This window comes from Mus caroli, unplaced genomic scaffold (assembly GCF_978045245.1).
Source record: "Mus caroli unplaced genomic scaffold, Mus_caroli_1 scaffold_2, whole genome shotgun sequence".
Classification (NCBI taxonomy): domain Eukaryota; kingdom Metazoa; phylum Chordata; class Mammalia; order Rodentia; family Muridae; genus Mus; species Mus caroli.
The window spans coordinates 147,938,163-147,956,472 of record NW_028227257.1 but is presented as its reverse complement, the minus strand read 5'-3'; the positions used below and the strand labels follow the sequence as shown (position 1 = coordinate 147,956,472).

The 18,310-nt window shown below is 51.4% G+C and overlaps 1 protein-coding gene across 2 annotated transcripts; it reads right to left on the bottom strand.

Annotated features, from left to right (window-relative positions):
• Window positions 1-7,267: 7,267 nt before the first annotated feature.
• Slc2a8 (solute carrier family 2 member 8) lies at window positions 7,268-16,688 on the bottom strand. Of its 2 annotated transcripts, XM_021185729.3 has the most exons (10): window positions 16,468-16,681; window positions 16,235-16,397; window positions 15,875-16,081; window positions 14,551-14,650; window positions 11,155-11,354; window positions 10,425-10,568; window positions 10,194-10,302; window positions 9,589-9,759; window positions 9,113-9,258; window positions 7,268-8,012 (listed from the first exon to the last, which is right to left on the bottom strand). In XM_021185729.3, the coding sequence occupies exons 1-10, from the start codon at window positions 16,521-16,523 to the stop codon at window positions 7,875-7,877; spliced, it is 1,434 nt and encodes a 477-aa protein (XP_021041388.1). In that variant the 5' UTR covers window positions 16,524-16,681; the 3' UTR covers window positions 7,268-7,874. The 2 variants fall into 2 exon arrangements, with proteins under 2 accessions (XP_021041388.1, XP_085691133.1); XM_085835007.1 differs by lacking the exons at window positions 10,194-10,302; window positions 11,155-11,354 and having other exon boundaries at window positions 16,468-16,688.
• Window positions 16,689-18,310: the final 1,622 nt, after the last annotated feature.

Sequence of the window (18,310 nt, the reverse complement as noted above, 5' to 3'; positions counted from 1 at the left end):
TTGGTTGTATGATGCTTGGTGTGTAGGTGTGGGTTTCTAGAATCCAATTCTCTGGAGAAAACAACTGCAATACCAGTAACAAGCCACATTACCACCAGAGCACACAAGCTCCATCCTGGCACTGGCTATAGTTGTGGCCACCTTGGAGGCTGAGGTAGATCTTTAAAATAAAACCCTGGAGATAGCTCAGTTGCTCTGCCAGAGGACCTAGTCAATTTCTGATCCACAACTCCCTGGCTCCCAAGGATTTGCTGGCATCTGAGAGCATGTCAGGGGTACTGATGCACACGAACGCAGGAGCAACTAACACTAAATACAAGAGATTTATTTAAGTTGCCTTTTGCAGAAAACCTGAGTGTTTCCCAGCACCCATGTCAAGAGGCTAAACAACTGTAATTCTAGCCCTAATGGATTTTAGCTGTGTGGGCACTGCACGCATGTGACATAACAGATAAAAAAATTTCTAAAAGCTGGGCATGGTGGCGCATGCCTTTAATCCCAGCACTTGGGAGGCAGAGGCAGGTGGATTTCTGAGTTCGAGGCCAGTCTGGTCTACAAAGTGAGTTCCAGGACAGCCAGGGCTATACAGAGAAACCCTGTCTCCAAAAAAACAAAAAACCAAAAACCAAAACAAAAAAAAATTTCTAAAAAAAAAAAAAAAAAGGGCACTTAACTAGAAAAGCATATGGTTAACTCAAGTACTATAAAAAACGAAACATTGACTAGAGATAATAGCCGCACAGTGGAACAAGGCACTAACCTCAGACTTACCTCATTGAGTCCACTTCTCTATTTGGCTTCAAACACAGTATTGAATACAGGCTGTTTTGTTTCTTGTGTAGGCCCAGGTTTAATTCCCAGTACCCACATAGGGTGGCTCACAGTCACCTGACCTGTAACTTCATTTCCAGAGAATTCAATACTTTCTGGTCTGTTTGGGCAGGTGCACGTGATGCATATACTTATATTGAGGGCATGGGGGTGCATGCACATGTGAAATGTCTTCACACAAAATTTTACATATGAATTGCAGCAGCACTCATAACCTGTAAATGGATACAACCCAGAATGTCTGAGGAATAAACACAATGTGATGTGTATACATGGGAAAGCGTAGATATATACGATTTAACATGAATGGATCCTCAATACACCGGCAGGCTACACCAAAAGGTCAGGTATTGAATGAGTAAATGTATGTAAAATGCCCTTGGTAAGTTCAGACAGTGGCCCTCTGGCCCGCGGAACTTGGCAGTAAGGTCTGGGGAGTGACTAAGAGTAAGGTTTCTCTTCCAGGTCATGGAAGTGCTCTAGAATTAAATAGTGGTGATGATTACCTAAGGACATGAAAATATTGTATAACACACCGAATGTTTTTTTTTAAATGAAAAGACTACTATGTAGAACAGTCTGGATCAATGAGGTAAGAACTGGACCCTGGTTTTAGCAGACCTACTGCTGATGTGCACCGAACCCCACTGTTCGTCATTCGTGACGCAGGAAGGACATTCACATTTATTCTGTTCTGTGCATTCACACGTTATTTCATTTGGTCACCGTTTTTAGAGACACAAAGAGTAGCGAAGATCGATTTTCTACAGAGGAACCCTGGGTAAGAAACTTGCTTGGCCATTCAATCAGAATGGGTCAAGGGTCTGGGCTTTCTTGATAGCACATTCCCCTGTCCTCCACGAAGTCACAGTGCTGCCAGGCCGAGTTTGCAAGTGTCCCGTGTTTCCAAGCACCCCTAGCTGCTTCCAGCGGGCGGAAGGCTAAAGTCGCCCATCTTCCTCTCGGCACTGGGTAACAGGAAGTTAGGTCCGCAGAGACCGCTCTGGCCAGAGGTCCTCAAACTCCTCAGGTCCCTCAGCTCTTCGCTCAGACCGCTTGTGAAAAGCGTTGTGGGCGGGGGCTGCTGCGCACATCTGGCGAAAAACTGTACAGCTCTCCGCCACTCCTCGCCTGTCCGGCACACGGAGCACACGGGCCACCGTCGCCAGGAGTTTCTGGGACGTGTGAGTCCCACGGCGGGCCACGATATGTGGGCGCAACAGAACTGCGCCACTTCCGGTCACGCGCAGTCCGCACACCGTAGCCACTTCCGACATGGCTCCGTAGACTGTCTCCTCTGCAGTCTTCTCGCTCGTCTTGCCTCGTGGTGTGTGACAGAAGCCTCTCCAATCCCCAACCCACGCAGACCACCCTGAGAGCCTGTCATCTTTCAGTCGCACCAGGATCCGGATGTGGCACCTGGGACAGGGAGGGACCTGGCCGCCAGGGATGTCGGGAAGGCTGCTATGCTGGCAGTGGCGGGGATGTGTAAGGATGTTTCAGTGGACTTTCTCAGCGAACAGATGACGGTCCTTCCCGCTCACATTGTAAATTAACTTCGCAAGCAAGTTTGTGGTGGAGCACAGTCAGGGAAGGTCAGGAAGAAAGAACTACCATTAGAGGAAAAAGCAACTTGGACGTCACCTAGTTGGCTGACTGCCTTGTTCAGCTGGCAGGATGCGCTCTGGAGCCCGGGCGATGTTGTTCATGGCTAAAGGCCTAGTAGGCGCTAACTAACCTCTGTAAGGGGCCGCTGGTCGTTGGCAGGTTTCCTGCCTTAGTCCTGTGATCTCACTTATGGCCGCCGGGAGGTAGCAGAGTGCTTCAGGGGTCAGGTGATGCCATTCTGTATATGGCTACTTAGGGGTGTTAGGCCACTTCTGCGCTTTGCAGAAATGAGGACTTGCCCACGTTATTCTGGGGATTGTAGTATGGAGTCAAGCTGTGTCTGCTGCACCTCTCCTCTGAGGATGGCCACCTGTCCCTCTTCATGCATTGTTCTTACGGTGCTGATCTGGGCTTCTGGGGACAGATACAGGACTATCCTCTGGCTCTTGGCTGTCAGAATTAATACTCTGATGGGAAGGTTCCAGAGACGGAGGAGACCTGAGGGAATACAGGATCCACAAAGTGCTGGCGTCTAGAAGAGGGTGGTGACAGAAGGTATTACACCGAGCAGCAGGGTGGAGGGTGGAACAGGAGGAAAGGTTTTAGATATTTCAAACCTCAGGCTAGCTAGTGTACATCTGGAATCCCTGCACTGGGAGACTAAGGACTGAGAGTCAAGGCCAGCCTGGTTTATAGTGAAGCCCACCTTGAAAACGTCCATTTTTAATGTATTCCCCGAGTGTCACACTGACTTTGCATGCAGCTTCCTGTCACCCCTCACCAGCAGCTGCTGGGGACCTCGCCCTTACTCTGCCACCCTCAGTTCCAAGCACTTTACATACGTCAGCACCATGTGTTTAAAGATGAAAGCTGGCCCAGACAGGTTTAGTGATGGTCCGGGTCACACAGGCTGTGAGCAGTGACTGCACTCGAATTTGAACCAAGCATACCGACTTATCCCTTTTTCCATGCTGTCTGGCTCTTGCCCCCAGAAGACAGGGCATATGGCTTGAAGACACAGTGACATATTGCCTACATGTTTAGTCACCTCTCTGGTGGCCTATGGGCCTGACTTCTGCCTGCCTCCTGGTCTTTCACTGGCCCATTGACAAGGCTGGACTGTAGCCAGTCTACAGTCTTCCTTTGTAAGGACCGTTCTTCTGTGGCAGAGAATGGGTGGCTTGAGGGGACAGTAGTACGGGCAGGCCACTTGCCTCAATGGCTTCCCTAGTCATAGTCCCATCTGTACCTGTCTGGGGTCCTTGCTGCTGAGCCCTGAGAACTGCCTTGGTCATGGTCCCCCGCCTGATGTAGCTTCTCAGGAGGGGTGGGTGGCTGCTCAGGGTGCACCTCAGCAACCACACTGTAAGGTTTCGCTCTGTGAAGGTCCTTTACTCCTTCATGTCCATGCTTCCCCCACGCTTCAGTGCTGTCATTGTCTCTTTGCTTCTCCATCCTTCTCTACTAACGCCGTCTGTCTCCCCCTTTATCTCCATCTATTATCAGTCTCTCCTGTTTTCATTTTATCTTCCCATGATACCTGAATTCTCAATAAGCAGGAGACTGAAAGCAACCTAAGTATGTGGGATACTGAATTAAGCTCTATATTTAATATAGTGCTGACCTAAGTGCTGATAGAGCTATAGAACGGAATACTTTTATATCCAGCAAATATCTGAGTGTCAGTGCTGCCAGGTACCATGTCAGCATGGTAATTACAGGTGCTGACGATGGACTAAACTTACACACTTAGCTCTATTTCTTCCCTGCCAAATCCCACCTAAGTGGCATGGGCAGTGTATAATTAGAAACAAATCTATAGTGCATGGGGGAGGGTGCCTGTAGGGTTGGGAGATGTATGCCAGGAACTATCGTGTAGCCAGTGGTTCTCCAGCCTTAAGCATGAGCACGGACAAAGCACGCCAGATATTTGAGCTATATCAACTGCTTGAGATCAGCTCATCAGATGAGAAATCAGAACATAGATGACGGCTTTCAGAAAAGTTAAAACCTAAAGCTTGCTTTATTTATAACGAAGTAAACATGAAGTACGGGGGCCCTCCAGAGCTCTGCTGTGGGATTGGAAACACTACAACTTCACAAGTTGAAGCAGCTTCTAAAATAAACTTAGCGCGTGGCCCAGCAGCTCCACTCCACACAGAAGATTTGTCTGCAAAAGTGTAGCAATGGGGCTCCACCCCCAGCCTAATAATAGCCCCAAACTGGAACTAGCTCACTGTCCAGTGACAGTCTACACAGAAATACAGGAAATGAACTGCTGATTCGCCCAGCCACGTGGACGAGTCCAAAAGGTGCTGTGCTTCCTTAGCGAAGCCAGGCACAGAGGCTGCAGACTGTGTGGTTACATCTTTATAGAGTTCTACAGAAAGTGGAACAGAGAGCACAGGGCTGGTTTCCAGAGCTACAGATGCAGGGAGGTGAGCCAGGAGGTGCACAGGGATGTGAACAGGCAATGATGGAAGCAGTGTGGTGGTGGCTGTGACTGCGGTTTGCTGTGAGCCATTATTTATTGTCAGATTCTGTCTATGTAAATAATCAACCTGATTTTCAAATGGTGGAAAAATCCGAAAAGATATCCATCCCCTCAAACAGCATAGGATGCTATAAAAGCAGAGTAAGGAAAAATAAGGGCTGGGAGGATGGCTCAGTCAGTAAAATGCTTGCTCTGCAAGCCCGGGAATCTGAGTTCAGATCCCCAGCATCCACACACTGTGGTCACAGTCAGCAGCAGCAGCACTGCCATCTCCTCTGTCTTGTGCTTGCCTTTGGACTGGTGTCACACTGCCAGCACTTCCAGGACACTACCTTGCTGACTCTCAAGACCTTAGGCCTTCTCAGCCCCTTGCAACAACACTGCACATCCTCTGTCTCTGTGAGTTTTGTTTCTCTGGAGAACCCCGCCTCAACCAGAAGACCTGGGCCACCCAACAGTTCACTAAGCTTACGTGAGACAGAGGAATATGTCACCCCACAAAAGCCAACTCTGATTCTGTTCAAGGAGCCTTCACTAAGAGTGTTCCCATAATCCTTGGTAAATTAATTGCTTTATATCATGACTGGCAAAGCAAAATATTTTCAGGAGATAAAGTGAAAAAACAAATGCAGAGCAAAACCACAGAAAAGGGTCAGTGAGAGTGGGTGTGGGACTGCACATCTGCTACTGCACTCCTGGGACTGCAGCACTCAGTGGGAGGATCACTGTTTCAAGCCAGCCTGAGCTACACATTGAGTTTTAAGTCAGCCTGGGCTGCTACAGAGCAAGAACGTGTTTCAGTGTCTTTCCTGCCCCCTGAAAGAATCTTAAGTGAAAACTTGAGAGGAAAAGCATCAAACCAGGAGAACAGGGGCCACTAGACAGTCTGGACTGTAGGGAGAACGGTGACCTCACAGTATAGCAGGGGAAATCAAGAGGTTACGAGATGGACTAGAGAGTGAGACCCCCCCACCCCCTTCACAAACAAAAATAGATTTACAAGTGAATTCTTCCTAGCGGAAGACCAGAATTCTTTTCCAGTCCCTAAATCAGGCAGCTCATAACTGCCTGTACTGCTAGAGGATCAACTGCTTCTGGACTCCGTGGGTATCTATAATCCCCGCCTTCTCTCTCTCTCTCTCTCTTTCTCTCTCTCTCTCTCTCTCTCTCTCTCACACACACACACACACACACACACACACACACACTTAAATCCTTAAAAAAAAGGTGGAGAGCAATTGGGGGATACACTATATCAACATCTGGTGTCCAAACACATGCACCCACGCTTACAAACATATACATTATACCCCCACACAAAAGTAAAAAGCAGAAAATAAAAATGGCAGCCAATGGCTGGGGGACACAGCGTGGTGCCGGAGTGTTTGGTTAGCTAGCATGCACTAGGCTCCGAGCCCAGTTGCCAGTGATGGAAAGAAAAACGCGGCAGGAGACCGGAGCACCAGGGAGTGGCAGTAAGAGAACGCCTTTCCCGGCTTTGCGGACAGTCATCTCCCTCACACCTGGACTGAGACACCGCTGCAATCCTGAACGGTGATGGTTCTGTGAAGGTTTCAGCAAATTAAATGGGCTTCCAGGAGCAAGAAATAGTTGGATTAATCAAACAGTTTGATGACTGAAAACCTGGGACCACAGCTTTTCAAGTTGGTTAGCAAGAACAGAATAACACTTAGGAACCCAAGGCAGGAGGATTGCAGTTGTTCCCAGGCCAGCCTGGGACACCTAATACATTTTAGGTTATCCTGGGTTACATTGTGAGTCACTATCTTAAAAAGAATTAAAAAAAAAAAATCAGATAAGCATGGTGGTGTATACAATCTCAGCAGGTGGATCTCTGAGTTCCAGGCCAGCTTAGTAAATTCTACAACGTGAATTCTACAACGTGAGTGAACTCCAGGACAGCCAGGGCTACACAGTGAGACTCTGTCTCAAAACAACCGCCCCCCCCCCCCCCCCCGGGACCTCAAGTGGATTCCACCAACAGCTAACAGTGTGGCGAGGGCTGTTTGATAGGATGGTGAGAGTCACAATGTTTCTTAAGGGAAACATAGTCTAATCTTATGGATCAGTACAGCAAAGCCAAGCCTGCTGCATTCAATGACTGACAGTGGAGAGTGGGTCTCGGGGCAGCCTTGTCAGTCTCACTTGGGTAACTTTACCTCTGGAAAGGGGCAGCTTTTCTGTGCAAGCAAGGCACCCAGCCGATGACTGCCTGCAGAACGCATCATGTTAATGTAGCTGTGCTCCAATTTACTCCGCTGAGTGTGTACTGCCCCATGGAACAAGGGACCTGCAAGAGACTTCTGGCTCCACTGAAGTTGAACAGTAAGAGGCTTTTTATTTCCCGAAACTCAACAAGATATGGTGGCTAATGACCCAGGACACGGAGCCCAGGAAAGAGCCAGAAAGAACCTGTAAGTGATGGGTAAGCTGGCTGACCCCAGGGTGACCCCGGAGGGTCTCCACGCAGCTCTGAGGAGGGCTTGGTTGGCAAGAACATTCTCTTTTCTACCTGGGCTCACCTGACCTTGTTTCTGAGCCCATATGGCTAAGTCCCTTTCTGATCTCCCAGTCAAGTGAGGTACAGGTGGCTGCTTAGGACGGACACCCCAAAGTTCTCCAGGGAGCCCTCAGGTCCCTTCAGCTGCCTTAGTCTTAAGAAGGAGACACCTGGGTCAGGTGAGACTGCACAGCTCCTCAGATGTCCTGTGTGTGAAGCAGGCTGCAGAGACCACACTCAGAGTCTGGTGAACCTCACGGTGGGATCTGGGTTGAGATCTGGACAAAGAGGGCCCTGAGGCCTGAGGAGTCAGGGGGCCTCCAGGCTCAAACTGAGGTGTGGCTCAGCTACAGGCCACTCCACTCCTTCTGAAACCCAAAGCTAGCTCAGTTCGGGGTTCCCAGTCACAGAAAGGGTCTGTCATCGTCCCTCAAAATGGGCTGTGACTTGTTCCAGAGTCCTGCCTTTAGTCTCAGGGACAACGGTCAGTGTGAATAGGACGCTGAGAATGCAGAAGGCAGCGGTGAGCCAGAAGGCACCGTAGGGTCTGAGTATCTCCTGCAGAGAGAGGAAAGGCATGTGAGGCAGCAGAGGACAGACTGACTGCAGCCTGCACTGACAGGCCTGTCATGTCTCTGCAGACCCAGGTATGTAGGGAATAGCTCACCACCACACATGGCGATGTGTGCCTGGGAAAGCGAGGCTCATGGGAATGTCGTGACTGCCCTGAGATCAGCAGTGTCAAGGGACAGCTAGGTGCCTGTTCTTGGCCGGCTCAGGCTTGCCGCCATTACTCTACTCCCTTAGCCCCTGCGCCTTTGGCTCTGCCTTCTGGTGTCCCATGCTATGAGTTCTCTGTGTGATGACGAAGGGGGAAGTGTCACTCTTGAGAGAGGATAGGGTACTGGGGAGGTGGTGAGTCTGTGACCCTGCAAAGTCCCCATTCCTCAGTTCCCTGCGGGAGAGGACACTAGGTGACCCTTCCATTCTCAGCCTCTTTGACAGGGTGCTATGATGGGTCACTGATGGGTTTGTCTGTCTCCTCCTTTCTAGGCTTCTTTCCCCAGGTCCTTTGCTGTCTGTCCCCTCTCACGTGCCATGGTGGGTCTCTGTTTGCCTTCCTCTGGGCACCCTGTCTGCCTGAGCACGTCTCTGGCTAGCTAGACATGCCACCCACTGCCTTCTTGGCACCTGTCATGAGATGGACCCTGATCAACTCAGTTGCTGCCATCTTCGAAGCCTTGAATAGGCCTGGGCATGGTACATGCCAGGAGATCTGTAGGGCACCTGTGATGGGACAGATGGCATGCTCATCTGTCCAGGACCTCTCTAGTGGCTGGGAAGCCAGCGGGCTCGAGCCTCAGCTGACACACGAGTAATGAGAGGGAAATAAAGTACTGACTGGAATGAGCACTTCTTCAGCCCACGAGGAAGGCATGTGTACCCCAACACAGACTTAAGACTTAGGGGATCACAGGCCAGGTTCATTGTTTTGTCTAGCCTCTGGCTCCATGTCACCCCTGAGATGGCCATGCTCCAGGCATGAGGGGACCTCAGCCTACATTCAAGGTCAGGGACATGGAATCTGTGGCAATGAAAACTGAAGTAGAGGCGAGCCTTTGCTGACAGTGTGAGGGAGGGCATGGGCCTGCACTCACCATGATGCTGCTAAACTCTTTGGTCACCAGAAAGGCCATGAACCAGTTGGTGAGGATACAGACACCGGTAGCCACACCCTTGACATGCAGAGGGAAGATCTCTGACATAAGGAGCCAGGGGATGGGTCCCCAGCCCACCGCAAAGCCTGTGGGAACAAGGCAGTGTTACAGCGCACACACTGGGCTAGGCCTTAGGGGTCCTATCCGCTCTCAACACTGCTGGGAGGTCTTGGGCCAGCCCCTGCCCTTTCAGGTATCAGGACAAGGATGGGACCTGCTTGCAAGCTGTCATGGAGATTATATGAAAGGATTTAGTTCAGTGCCCAGTACATGGTCAGAGCCATTAGCACAGAAGTCATGCGCCTAGGGGCAAAGGGGTAAAACCAAGTAAAACTAGATTTGAAGCTGAGTGCTACAGAACTTGGCATTGTGGAGAGACAACAGCCTCCACCCAGGCTCCCGTGAGTCCCCTTTACCAGCAATGAAGAGGCACATGCTGCCTACAGCCAGCCAGGCCAGCCCCACATGGACATCCACAGGCTCCGCCGCGATGGGCACCAGGCCTATGTGGGAGGAGTTGCTGGGAAGGCTCTGGGTCAGTTTGAAGTAGGTACCAAAGGCACTCATACTGAACACCATGATCACACCTGCAGGCAAAGACAGCTCAGGCTAGACAGGATGCTGGGGACGCAGCAGCACCCAGGACTTAGAGGGCAGGGTGGCTCTCTGAGAGAGTCTTGCATGGAAGCCCCTGACTGGCCAGCACTCCTACCCTGCTTTGGACCTCAGACCTCAGCAAATGCTGGGAACTTCCTGAGGAGTCTCTCTGCAGCATGAGCAGGAGCAGCAGTGTCAAACCCCACACCCACAGGGGTCACCACAGCTGCCTGGGGCTCCATGCATGTGGAGGCCCAAGCTACTGCCCAGGGCCTGATATCACCACAGCCCTTCCCTATCTCAGAGTAGGAAACTGGCTTGGGGACAGTCACTTGCTCAAAAGAACCAGTCATAACGGATCACCTCCCTGGCCCTGTCTCCCCGTGGGAGCTGGGGAGGCTGAGCCCTCCCCGTCAGGCCTCACCCGACAAGGCCAGGAGCAGCCTTCGCCCTGCTCTGTCCATGATGAGGGCCGCCACAGCAGTGAACAGGACCTGGATTATGCCCACAGTGACCGAGGCCAGGCTGCTGTCCTGGGGGAGGGGAGAAGCTAGTCTGCTAGAGAGAGACAAGTCCTTCCCCCACTGGCTGAGCCCTAGGCTCCAGGAGGCTGACACACATGCATCGTGAGGCAAGCTGGGGAGAAGCCTCTTACCTTGAACTTGGCCTCCTCGAAGATGCTGTTGGCATAGAACATGATAGCATTGACCCCTGACAGCTGCTGGAAGGCCATGAGGGAAATGCCGATGACGAGGGGCTTGTAGATGCCAGGGCGCCTCAGCAGGGCCAGCTGGAAGCCCTGTCACAAAGACACAAAGCCCTGTCAGTGCTCTCTCCTGACCCAAGGACCCTTTGGTGGAGAGGACTGAGCCTCCTTGCTGTCCCCACCCCACCTGCGGCCCTGGGTGTGCAGATAGGCCCCTGCAGCCTCCTCATGTGGGAGGGGAGTTGTGAGGGGCCGCACACTCCAGCATCTGGGTAAAGGATTCTGCTGCCTGAGAGCCGAGCCCTTTGTGTGCTCAGGGCTGGCCTCCAGCAGCCATGTACACAGATGTCAGTACTTCCGGGTGATGGTGTGGGCTAGCTAGAGATGAAGGCACCAAGACTCAGAGATGGCCAGGTCACACAGTGGCAGTGTCTGTGTGCTACTGCCTCTGAGATCTCCCCTGCCTATGGTTCCCATTAAATCTAAGCCCTCACCCATTTCTTCTCGCAGGCCTGGCTGTTCACTTGTTGGGGGATGGTACGAACTGAAGTGGGGGCTCCAGCCAATCCCCACCTGCTCAGACAGCACTGGTCCTCACTGAGGGTGGGGGTGGGGCTGCCAGTCAGGTGTGTGGCCTTGGGAATAGGCTCTGCATTCTGCCCTGTTCTCAGCCTCTCACCTGGTGCTCAGCCACAACAGGGGGCTCTTCCCAGCCCTCCTCAGAGCCCCACAGGAAGCGCAGGGCAGCCATGGCCTCCTGGTACTGGTGTTGAGTGAGGAGGAAACGTGGGGTCTCGGGCATGTAGCACATGAGCAGCAGCATGAGGGTGGGGGGCACACAGCCCAGCACGGCCAGCCAGCGCCACTCTAGGACCCAGCCTGCGAAGACAGATGTCAGAGTCAGGGTGAGCCAGCCTAGCCCCCTTGCAAGCCCCGGGACTCACTCCAATCAATGGTGGGAATCTCACTGCCTCTGCCCACATGTTGGTTAAAGAAACAGTTGCTACTAGGACTGTTCCATCAGGATGTTAGGTGACATCTTTTAAGGGAAATACAGATGGACTGCACAGAAGATGTAAATTATAACAGCTGAAAGATACTCATTAACAAGCCATGTCTTGTAGCCATGGCAACATATCATAGCGCACAGCGGTAGACATGCTAGGGTAAGGCAAATGCTGTACTCTGTCATGTCCAATGGTGCAAAATACTTGCTACTGCAAAATGGCCGCTACAGCTTTGATGTACTTGCTACATTATACCTTTAAAGTAATTTTTAATTTGTGTGTGTGTGCGCGTGTGCACGTGCATGCACAAACATGCGCCCGTGCATGAGCGTGTATGCCAGAGGAGGGCATCCCCTGGATGTGCTATCACTGTCCACCTTATTCCCTAGACTGGGGTGTTCCAATGAATCTGGAGCTAAGCTAGTGATCTGAAGGCACCAGCATCATCCTGTCTCTACCTGACCATGGTGCTGGAGTTACAGGAACTCATGACCACACTTAGCCTTTTATGTGGGTTCTGGGATTTGACCTCAGGTCCTCCTGCTTGGGCAGAAAGCTCTTCTACTTGCTCAACGATTTCCCAAACCTTATGTTATACTTGTATCATAATTTTGTCTTTTATTCAACTATCTTGTGAATGAGAAGGGCCCCCATGTGCTCATGTCTGAGCACCTGGTCCCCAGTTGGTGCAATGGTTTGGGCATTCCACGGGGCAGGGGGCGGGGGAAAGTCCTTGCCATTCCCAGTTAGATCTCAGCCTATGTCTGTGGACTGAGATGTGAGCCCTCGGCTACTGCTCCATCGCCATGCCTACCTGCCTGCAGCCATGCTCCCACCATGGGGATCCAGAGGTGACAGATCCTCTGGAACTACAAGCCCCAAATTAAATGTTTACATTTATAGATGGCCTTTGGTCATGGTGCCTTGCCACAGCAACAGGAAAGTAACTAGAACAGAGTCTGTGGGTGCATGAGCATTCAGGGTACAGCACTCAAAGTCTAGTGACAGAGGCACTACTGTTCCCACTGTGTCACTTTCTGCTGTCACAGTTAACTCATAGCAGTGGGTCAAAAGGACACCATAGGATCAATGCAAGGCAGTATGAAGCCACACTGGAGTTAACACTGTGGTTGATAGACACTGACTATCTCCACAGCACGATGACAACATCTGTTCATAGTAGGGGTTCTGGTCCCCTAGAGGGCTCCCTGGCAAGACACTGAAGAGCCAGAACAATAAGGGAGTTAAAAATGAAAGACCGGGACCTGTGTAAGGTCCACCGTGAAGAGCCAGTGTGCGCACCGCAAACTAGGTGAAGCCTGTCAGGGCCCCGACCCCAGTTCTCACTGCGGATGTGTTAGCAGGCACTTTTCATACGCTACTAATCTCCTGACCCTAACAGCTCTGGAGATGTGGGGGTGAGAATGAAGCTGGGGGGGGGGAGGGGCAGTGAAACCCAGCAGGTGGCCATGTGTCAGGTCTGAAGGCTCCACACCTAGTGAGCTATTACAGGATATTAGTTTATTGTACATAAAAACCCAGTTGTTAGCAAAATTATAAAATGCTTAGTTTGTCAGATGCACTGGATACGTCTGGAAGAGATGCAGTTAGGGTGTGTCTCTCAAAGCCTCCATAGATAAGAATGCTAAAGAGTGGAAAGATCCTACCTATTTTAAGACAAGTGGCTTGGGAGAAGTCTTGTGGCCTTTGCTCTGTAAAGCGGGGTCAGCTGGATAGCCTGGGATACCTCCCCGACATTAAAGGTGAAATAGTACAACCCCTACTGGCTGAGTTTAGGTGTGAAGGAGGCGTGGCTCAGCCTGCCAACGGGACAGGGAGGACCTGGATTTCTGAGAACAATCTCTCTCACTGGCTCTCACTCTTTCTTTTGGCTTGGAAGAACTTCATGGAAAGAGCTCCAGATAAGAGACAGAGATCCCACCGGGCGTGGTGGCGCAAGCCTTTAATCCCAGCACTCGGGAGGCAGAGGCAGGTGGATTTCTGAGTTCAAGGCCAGCCTGGTCTACAAAGTGAGTTCTAGGACATCCAGGGCTACACAGGGAAACCCTGTCTCAAAAAACCAAACCAAAACAAAACAAAACAAAAAAGAGAGACAGAGGGCTGGTGAGATGGCTCAGTGGGTAAGAGCACCAGACTGCTTTTCCAAAGGTCCGAAGTTCAAATCCCAGCAACCACATGGTGGCTCACAACCACCCGTAATGAGATCTGATGCCCTCTTCTGGTGCATCTGAAGACAGCTACAGTGTACTTACATTAAATAAATAAATAAATAAATATATCTTAAAAAAAAAAAAAAAAAGAGAGACAGAGACAGAGATTCCCTCTTTGGGCTTGCAAGAGCCACAGAGAAGCAGTGGCAGAACACAGGTAAATCAGTATTCTAGGAAGGAGAGCTAAGGAGCCCTCTTGGGCTTGGAGGAGCTCAGAGGAAGGTAGACCAGCTCTGTAGAATGACACAGATAGAAAGGGATTTCTAAAGAGCGAGCAGTTTAGTTGTAGGCTTATAACTCGACATTTTGTACATAGTTGAGAAAATAAAATAAATCACCTCACTGAGCTCACAGGTCTCAGTTAACACCTCCCATGTCTTTATTGGTATAAATATTTGTTAAGTTTAAAAGAATAAATATTACAAGGAGGCAATTTCTGAAGCCTCCCCAGGCCACCAGCTCTGCCCCTCATCTTTGGGGAGCAGCCTCCATTATGTGGCATTCTCCTGAGAACTCAGTGCCAAGCAGACAGAAACTCCAGTTCCTCAAGTGACTGAGCTAAGGTGTTTCCCTATATCCCACCCTCCTTGCACTGGAACCCTCTGACTCCCTCCACAGTGCGGTGGGATTCTGGGACAAAGAAACCACCTGCTCTAGTTCTTCCTGGCACCGGGTTACCGGGCCCCTCACCCCCAGCCCTCCAAGCTCCCAGGAGTGTGACTGAGAACCTGGCACCCTGACCAGCAGCACCAGGCAAACTCTTGCCCTCTGTGAACCTCAGTTTCCAGAGTGACCGCATTGCCTCTAACAGGGATCAAAGAAAGCACACAAATCTACCTGCCACGTAGGCCAGGAGGATGCCAGTGACAACCATCAGCTGCACACAGGAGCCAAGCAGTCCTCGGACGGCTGGGTAGGCGATTTCTGAGATGTAAACCTATTGGTGGTTAAGGTGAGATTTTACTTGGCTCTTTGAAAGGAAAGGTTTAACTGTACCGCTATAGGCCAGCAGAGTGCCCCTCCCCATTTCCTGCAGATTTTTTTGTTTTGTTTTGTTTTGGTTTTTGGTTTTTCTAGACAGGGTTTCTCTGTGTAGTCCTGGCTGTCCTGGAACTCACTTTGTAGACCAGGCTGGCCTCGAACTCAGAAATCTGCCTGCCTCTGCCTCCCAAGTGCTGGGATTAAAGGCGTGCACCATCACCACCTGGCTTCCCGCAGATTTTTAAAGAGGATTGTGGGTAATGGGTTGCCACTATGTGTGTGAGCACTGAGAGAGAGGAGTGCAGAGCTTTCCTACACTGGTTTGATTGATTGATTGATTGATTGAGATAGAGTTTCATGAAGCCTAGGTTAGCCTCCTGAGCTGAGGATAACCTTGAATTCCTGATCTTCATGTATTTAACCCTCAAGTGTTGGGATTACAGGCATGAGCCACCAGGCCCAGCCCAGCACACATTTAATATGCACAGATGTGAGTTAGAACGAAAGACTTCTCCCTTACTGTCTGCTGTGTCCTTGTTCAGCCCAATCCTACCAGGGGTGCCATCACTTCTAATCTTAGGAGTCACTAGACATTATCCATACATACTTCTAGATTATCTTATACTTTATGCTCTAGTAAAAACAAACAAACAAAAAACAACCCACAGGTCCCCGGTCTCCCTTTCCTCTAGCTCCTTCACACCTCCAACAGATGAAGAGGATAAGCAGGAGGCCACGGAGGTGAGGGAGGGATGGGTGGTCATCCAAGTGTGTGGCCACAGGTTGCTGGTGACCCTCAGTTACTAGGGTCTAAATCTTTTCAGACACTATTCCCGGGTCCAGCAGTTTCCTGTGCAAAGGCCGCAACCACCTCGGGACTAGGCCTTACTTTACAGGGGAGCACTGAGGCTGGGAGAGAAGCCTGTGTCCAGGTAAGTGGTCCAGGTGTGTGGGCTGCAAGGTATATGTAGCCTTCGCTGCAAGCAGTGAAGGGAGCCTGCAGCCTATCCTAGGGACAAACCAGAGTAGAACTGCCCAGTTAACAAGAAAATAGGGGCATTCCCGTTATCGCTGCCTAGCATACAGTGACACCACCATAGTAGAGTAAAAGATCAGTAAGGAACTGCCTCGCTGCTGACCGGCCCTGGCAAAGGTCATCTAGGAGGCTCAAACTACTTACCGGTGCCACTAGTGAGGCGACTCCGCAGGCAAGGCCGGTGAGGAGGCGGCCTCCGAGCAGCATCCAGACGTCCCGGGCCGCGGTGATGACAGCAAAGCCAGTCACGAAGGGCACGGTGCAGAGCAAGAGGCTCAGCTTGCGCCCTGCACGGTCCAGGAGCCAGCCGCCCAGTATGCCCCCTGCCGCAGCACCCAGGGTCACGATGGCCTGGGGACCCGGGACGGGCTGAAGAGGAGGCCACCAGGGACCATGGCCCACGATCCTTCCACCCCACGCCCCCTAGTCTCAGAGGAAAGAGAATGAGGAGGATCCTGGGGTGCGGCAAAGAGTAGGGGACTCAGGACTCCCCAGAGGGCTCACCCCGAACCAGGAGGCCGCACTGTCTCCGAGGCGCAGGGCCGGGGGTGCGGTGCGCCGCAAGCTGGGGATGGCGGGGGAGCTGTAGCCGAGCGCGAAGCCGAAGCTGAGGGGGCCCAGAGCGGCGGCGAAGGAAGCGAGGAAGACCCGGCGGCCGCGGGGAGTCCTGCGGGTACAAGGCCGGGCGTGAGCGGTGTCGCCGGGCGTGAGTGACCGCGGCCCCCGGGAGTCCTCACCTGGCTTCCGGTGGCCGCAGCAGCGGCCGAGTCTCCTCGGGGTCCTCGGGAGACATGTCAGCAGGACTTGACCCGCGAACTGTCGCCGCTCGGGCGAGCGCGGCCTCCGCGGCAGGAGTGACCAATGGGACGCTAGAACCCGGCCCCCAACCAGAGCTGGCCAATGGAAGTACAGAGCCGGTTGCAGAGCTCAATAGAGCTGAACTACGCCAGCGTCCCAAGTAAAGGTTTGCAGGGAGCTGTGTCCGGGACCCAGGCACGATTGTCCAATTGGAGTGTGGTGTGAGTCTGAAGGCGTGGCCCATCAGGTCTGAGCTTGCCAATGAGAATGGAAAAGATTGTTTGGGTGTTTTGTTTTTGGTTTTCCCTCTAATCACCTATTGCGAGGGCTGGGGGAGTGGGGGGCTGGGAGGGTGAGGGGGGTGTTGGGGGATGGACAGAGGTGACAGTGTGCCTGTGCACGTTCGAAGTAAACTTTCCTGAGTTTGTTTTCCTTCCACCAAGTGGATCCTCCGGATCGAACGGAGGTCGACAAGCTTGAGGGCAAACACCTTTACAAGCAGAGTCATCTTGCTGCCCCTGTTTTGGTGGTTTCTTTTGCTTTTATTTAAACTTTATTTGTATGAGTGTTGTTTACATGTTTACGTGTGTGTGTGGTGTGTGTGTGTGTGTGTGTCCCATGCATTCCTGGTGCTTGTAGAATTCAGAAAGCATCATCAGATCCTACGGAACTGGAGTTAGAGAATGTGAGCCATGTGTGTGCATGCTTGAGACCGGACCTGAGCCCTCTGCTGGAACAAGTGTTCGTAAGCATTGAGGCATCCTTTATATTTTTACTTTTATTTTATTTTAATTTTTATATGGAGTTGTCTCTAAATCTAGCCTCCACTAATGAGGGTAGTAGTGGGTCAGCGATGGATCACACTGGCTCCGGCAAGACTTCCCACCCTTATTACCCACAGTTCCCTGGAATAGGTTCCTCCCCAACTTTGACTTCTGCTTCAGAGAGCCTCAGGGTGAAAAGGCTCCAAGGAAACTCTCTTGGGCCACCTGTTCCTATCCTTGGACTTTCTGATATTGGCCTGGTGCTTCTGGTAGCAGTTCACCTTCATCATGAGTGCTACAAATGTCTAGAATCCTGAGATGATGAGGACCCTGTCAGGCAAGGTCCCCCATTGCAGAAGTGGGACAGAGTGGAACTTAGTGATTCCCTTGTTCCCTGGTTACCCCACGATAATACCAAGCCTTGGGATCATCTTAATTATCTCTATTGTTCTCCCGCCCCGAGTCTCCCTGTGATTGTGTGCCTCCACTGCTCTGCTTAATCGCTACCTTTGTGGCAGCTTCATCTGTACGGAATGTAGAAAGAACCAGTGAGAGGCACCTAGTCCCTCTCTGTGCCTGGGTGTCTTCATCTCTAGAGGGCTGTGAGCAGGCTAAGCCTTAAAAATGCCCGTCCCGTCCGTACAGTGGTTTTATGTTACTGCAGCCACCCAATTGTAGCAACCAGCAGTTTGAAGTTTTGATCACAAGACTATCCTTAATGGCAGGCAATCACCTTCTATGAAGTCTCCTGCTTGGGTGATAGATCTTATCACTGCTTTGAAATCACCTGCTCTTTTCTCTTTTTTTTCCTAATAGGCATCAGGTTTCTGATGTCTGCAGAGTAAAGGTCATGGATGAATTGTATCCAGACTGGGTACTTTGTACCTGAGTGACTGGCTCAGCAGAGTGGCTTATGTAGAAGGGATGCTACAGTAAGCCCAGCTAGCACCAGACTTCTGAGTCATGGACACCTAGGAACCATTGGCTAGTGGTATCCCTGCCCAATCTGGACCAGATA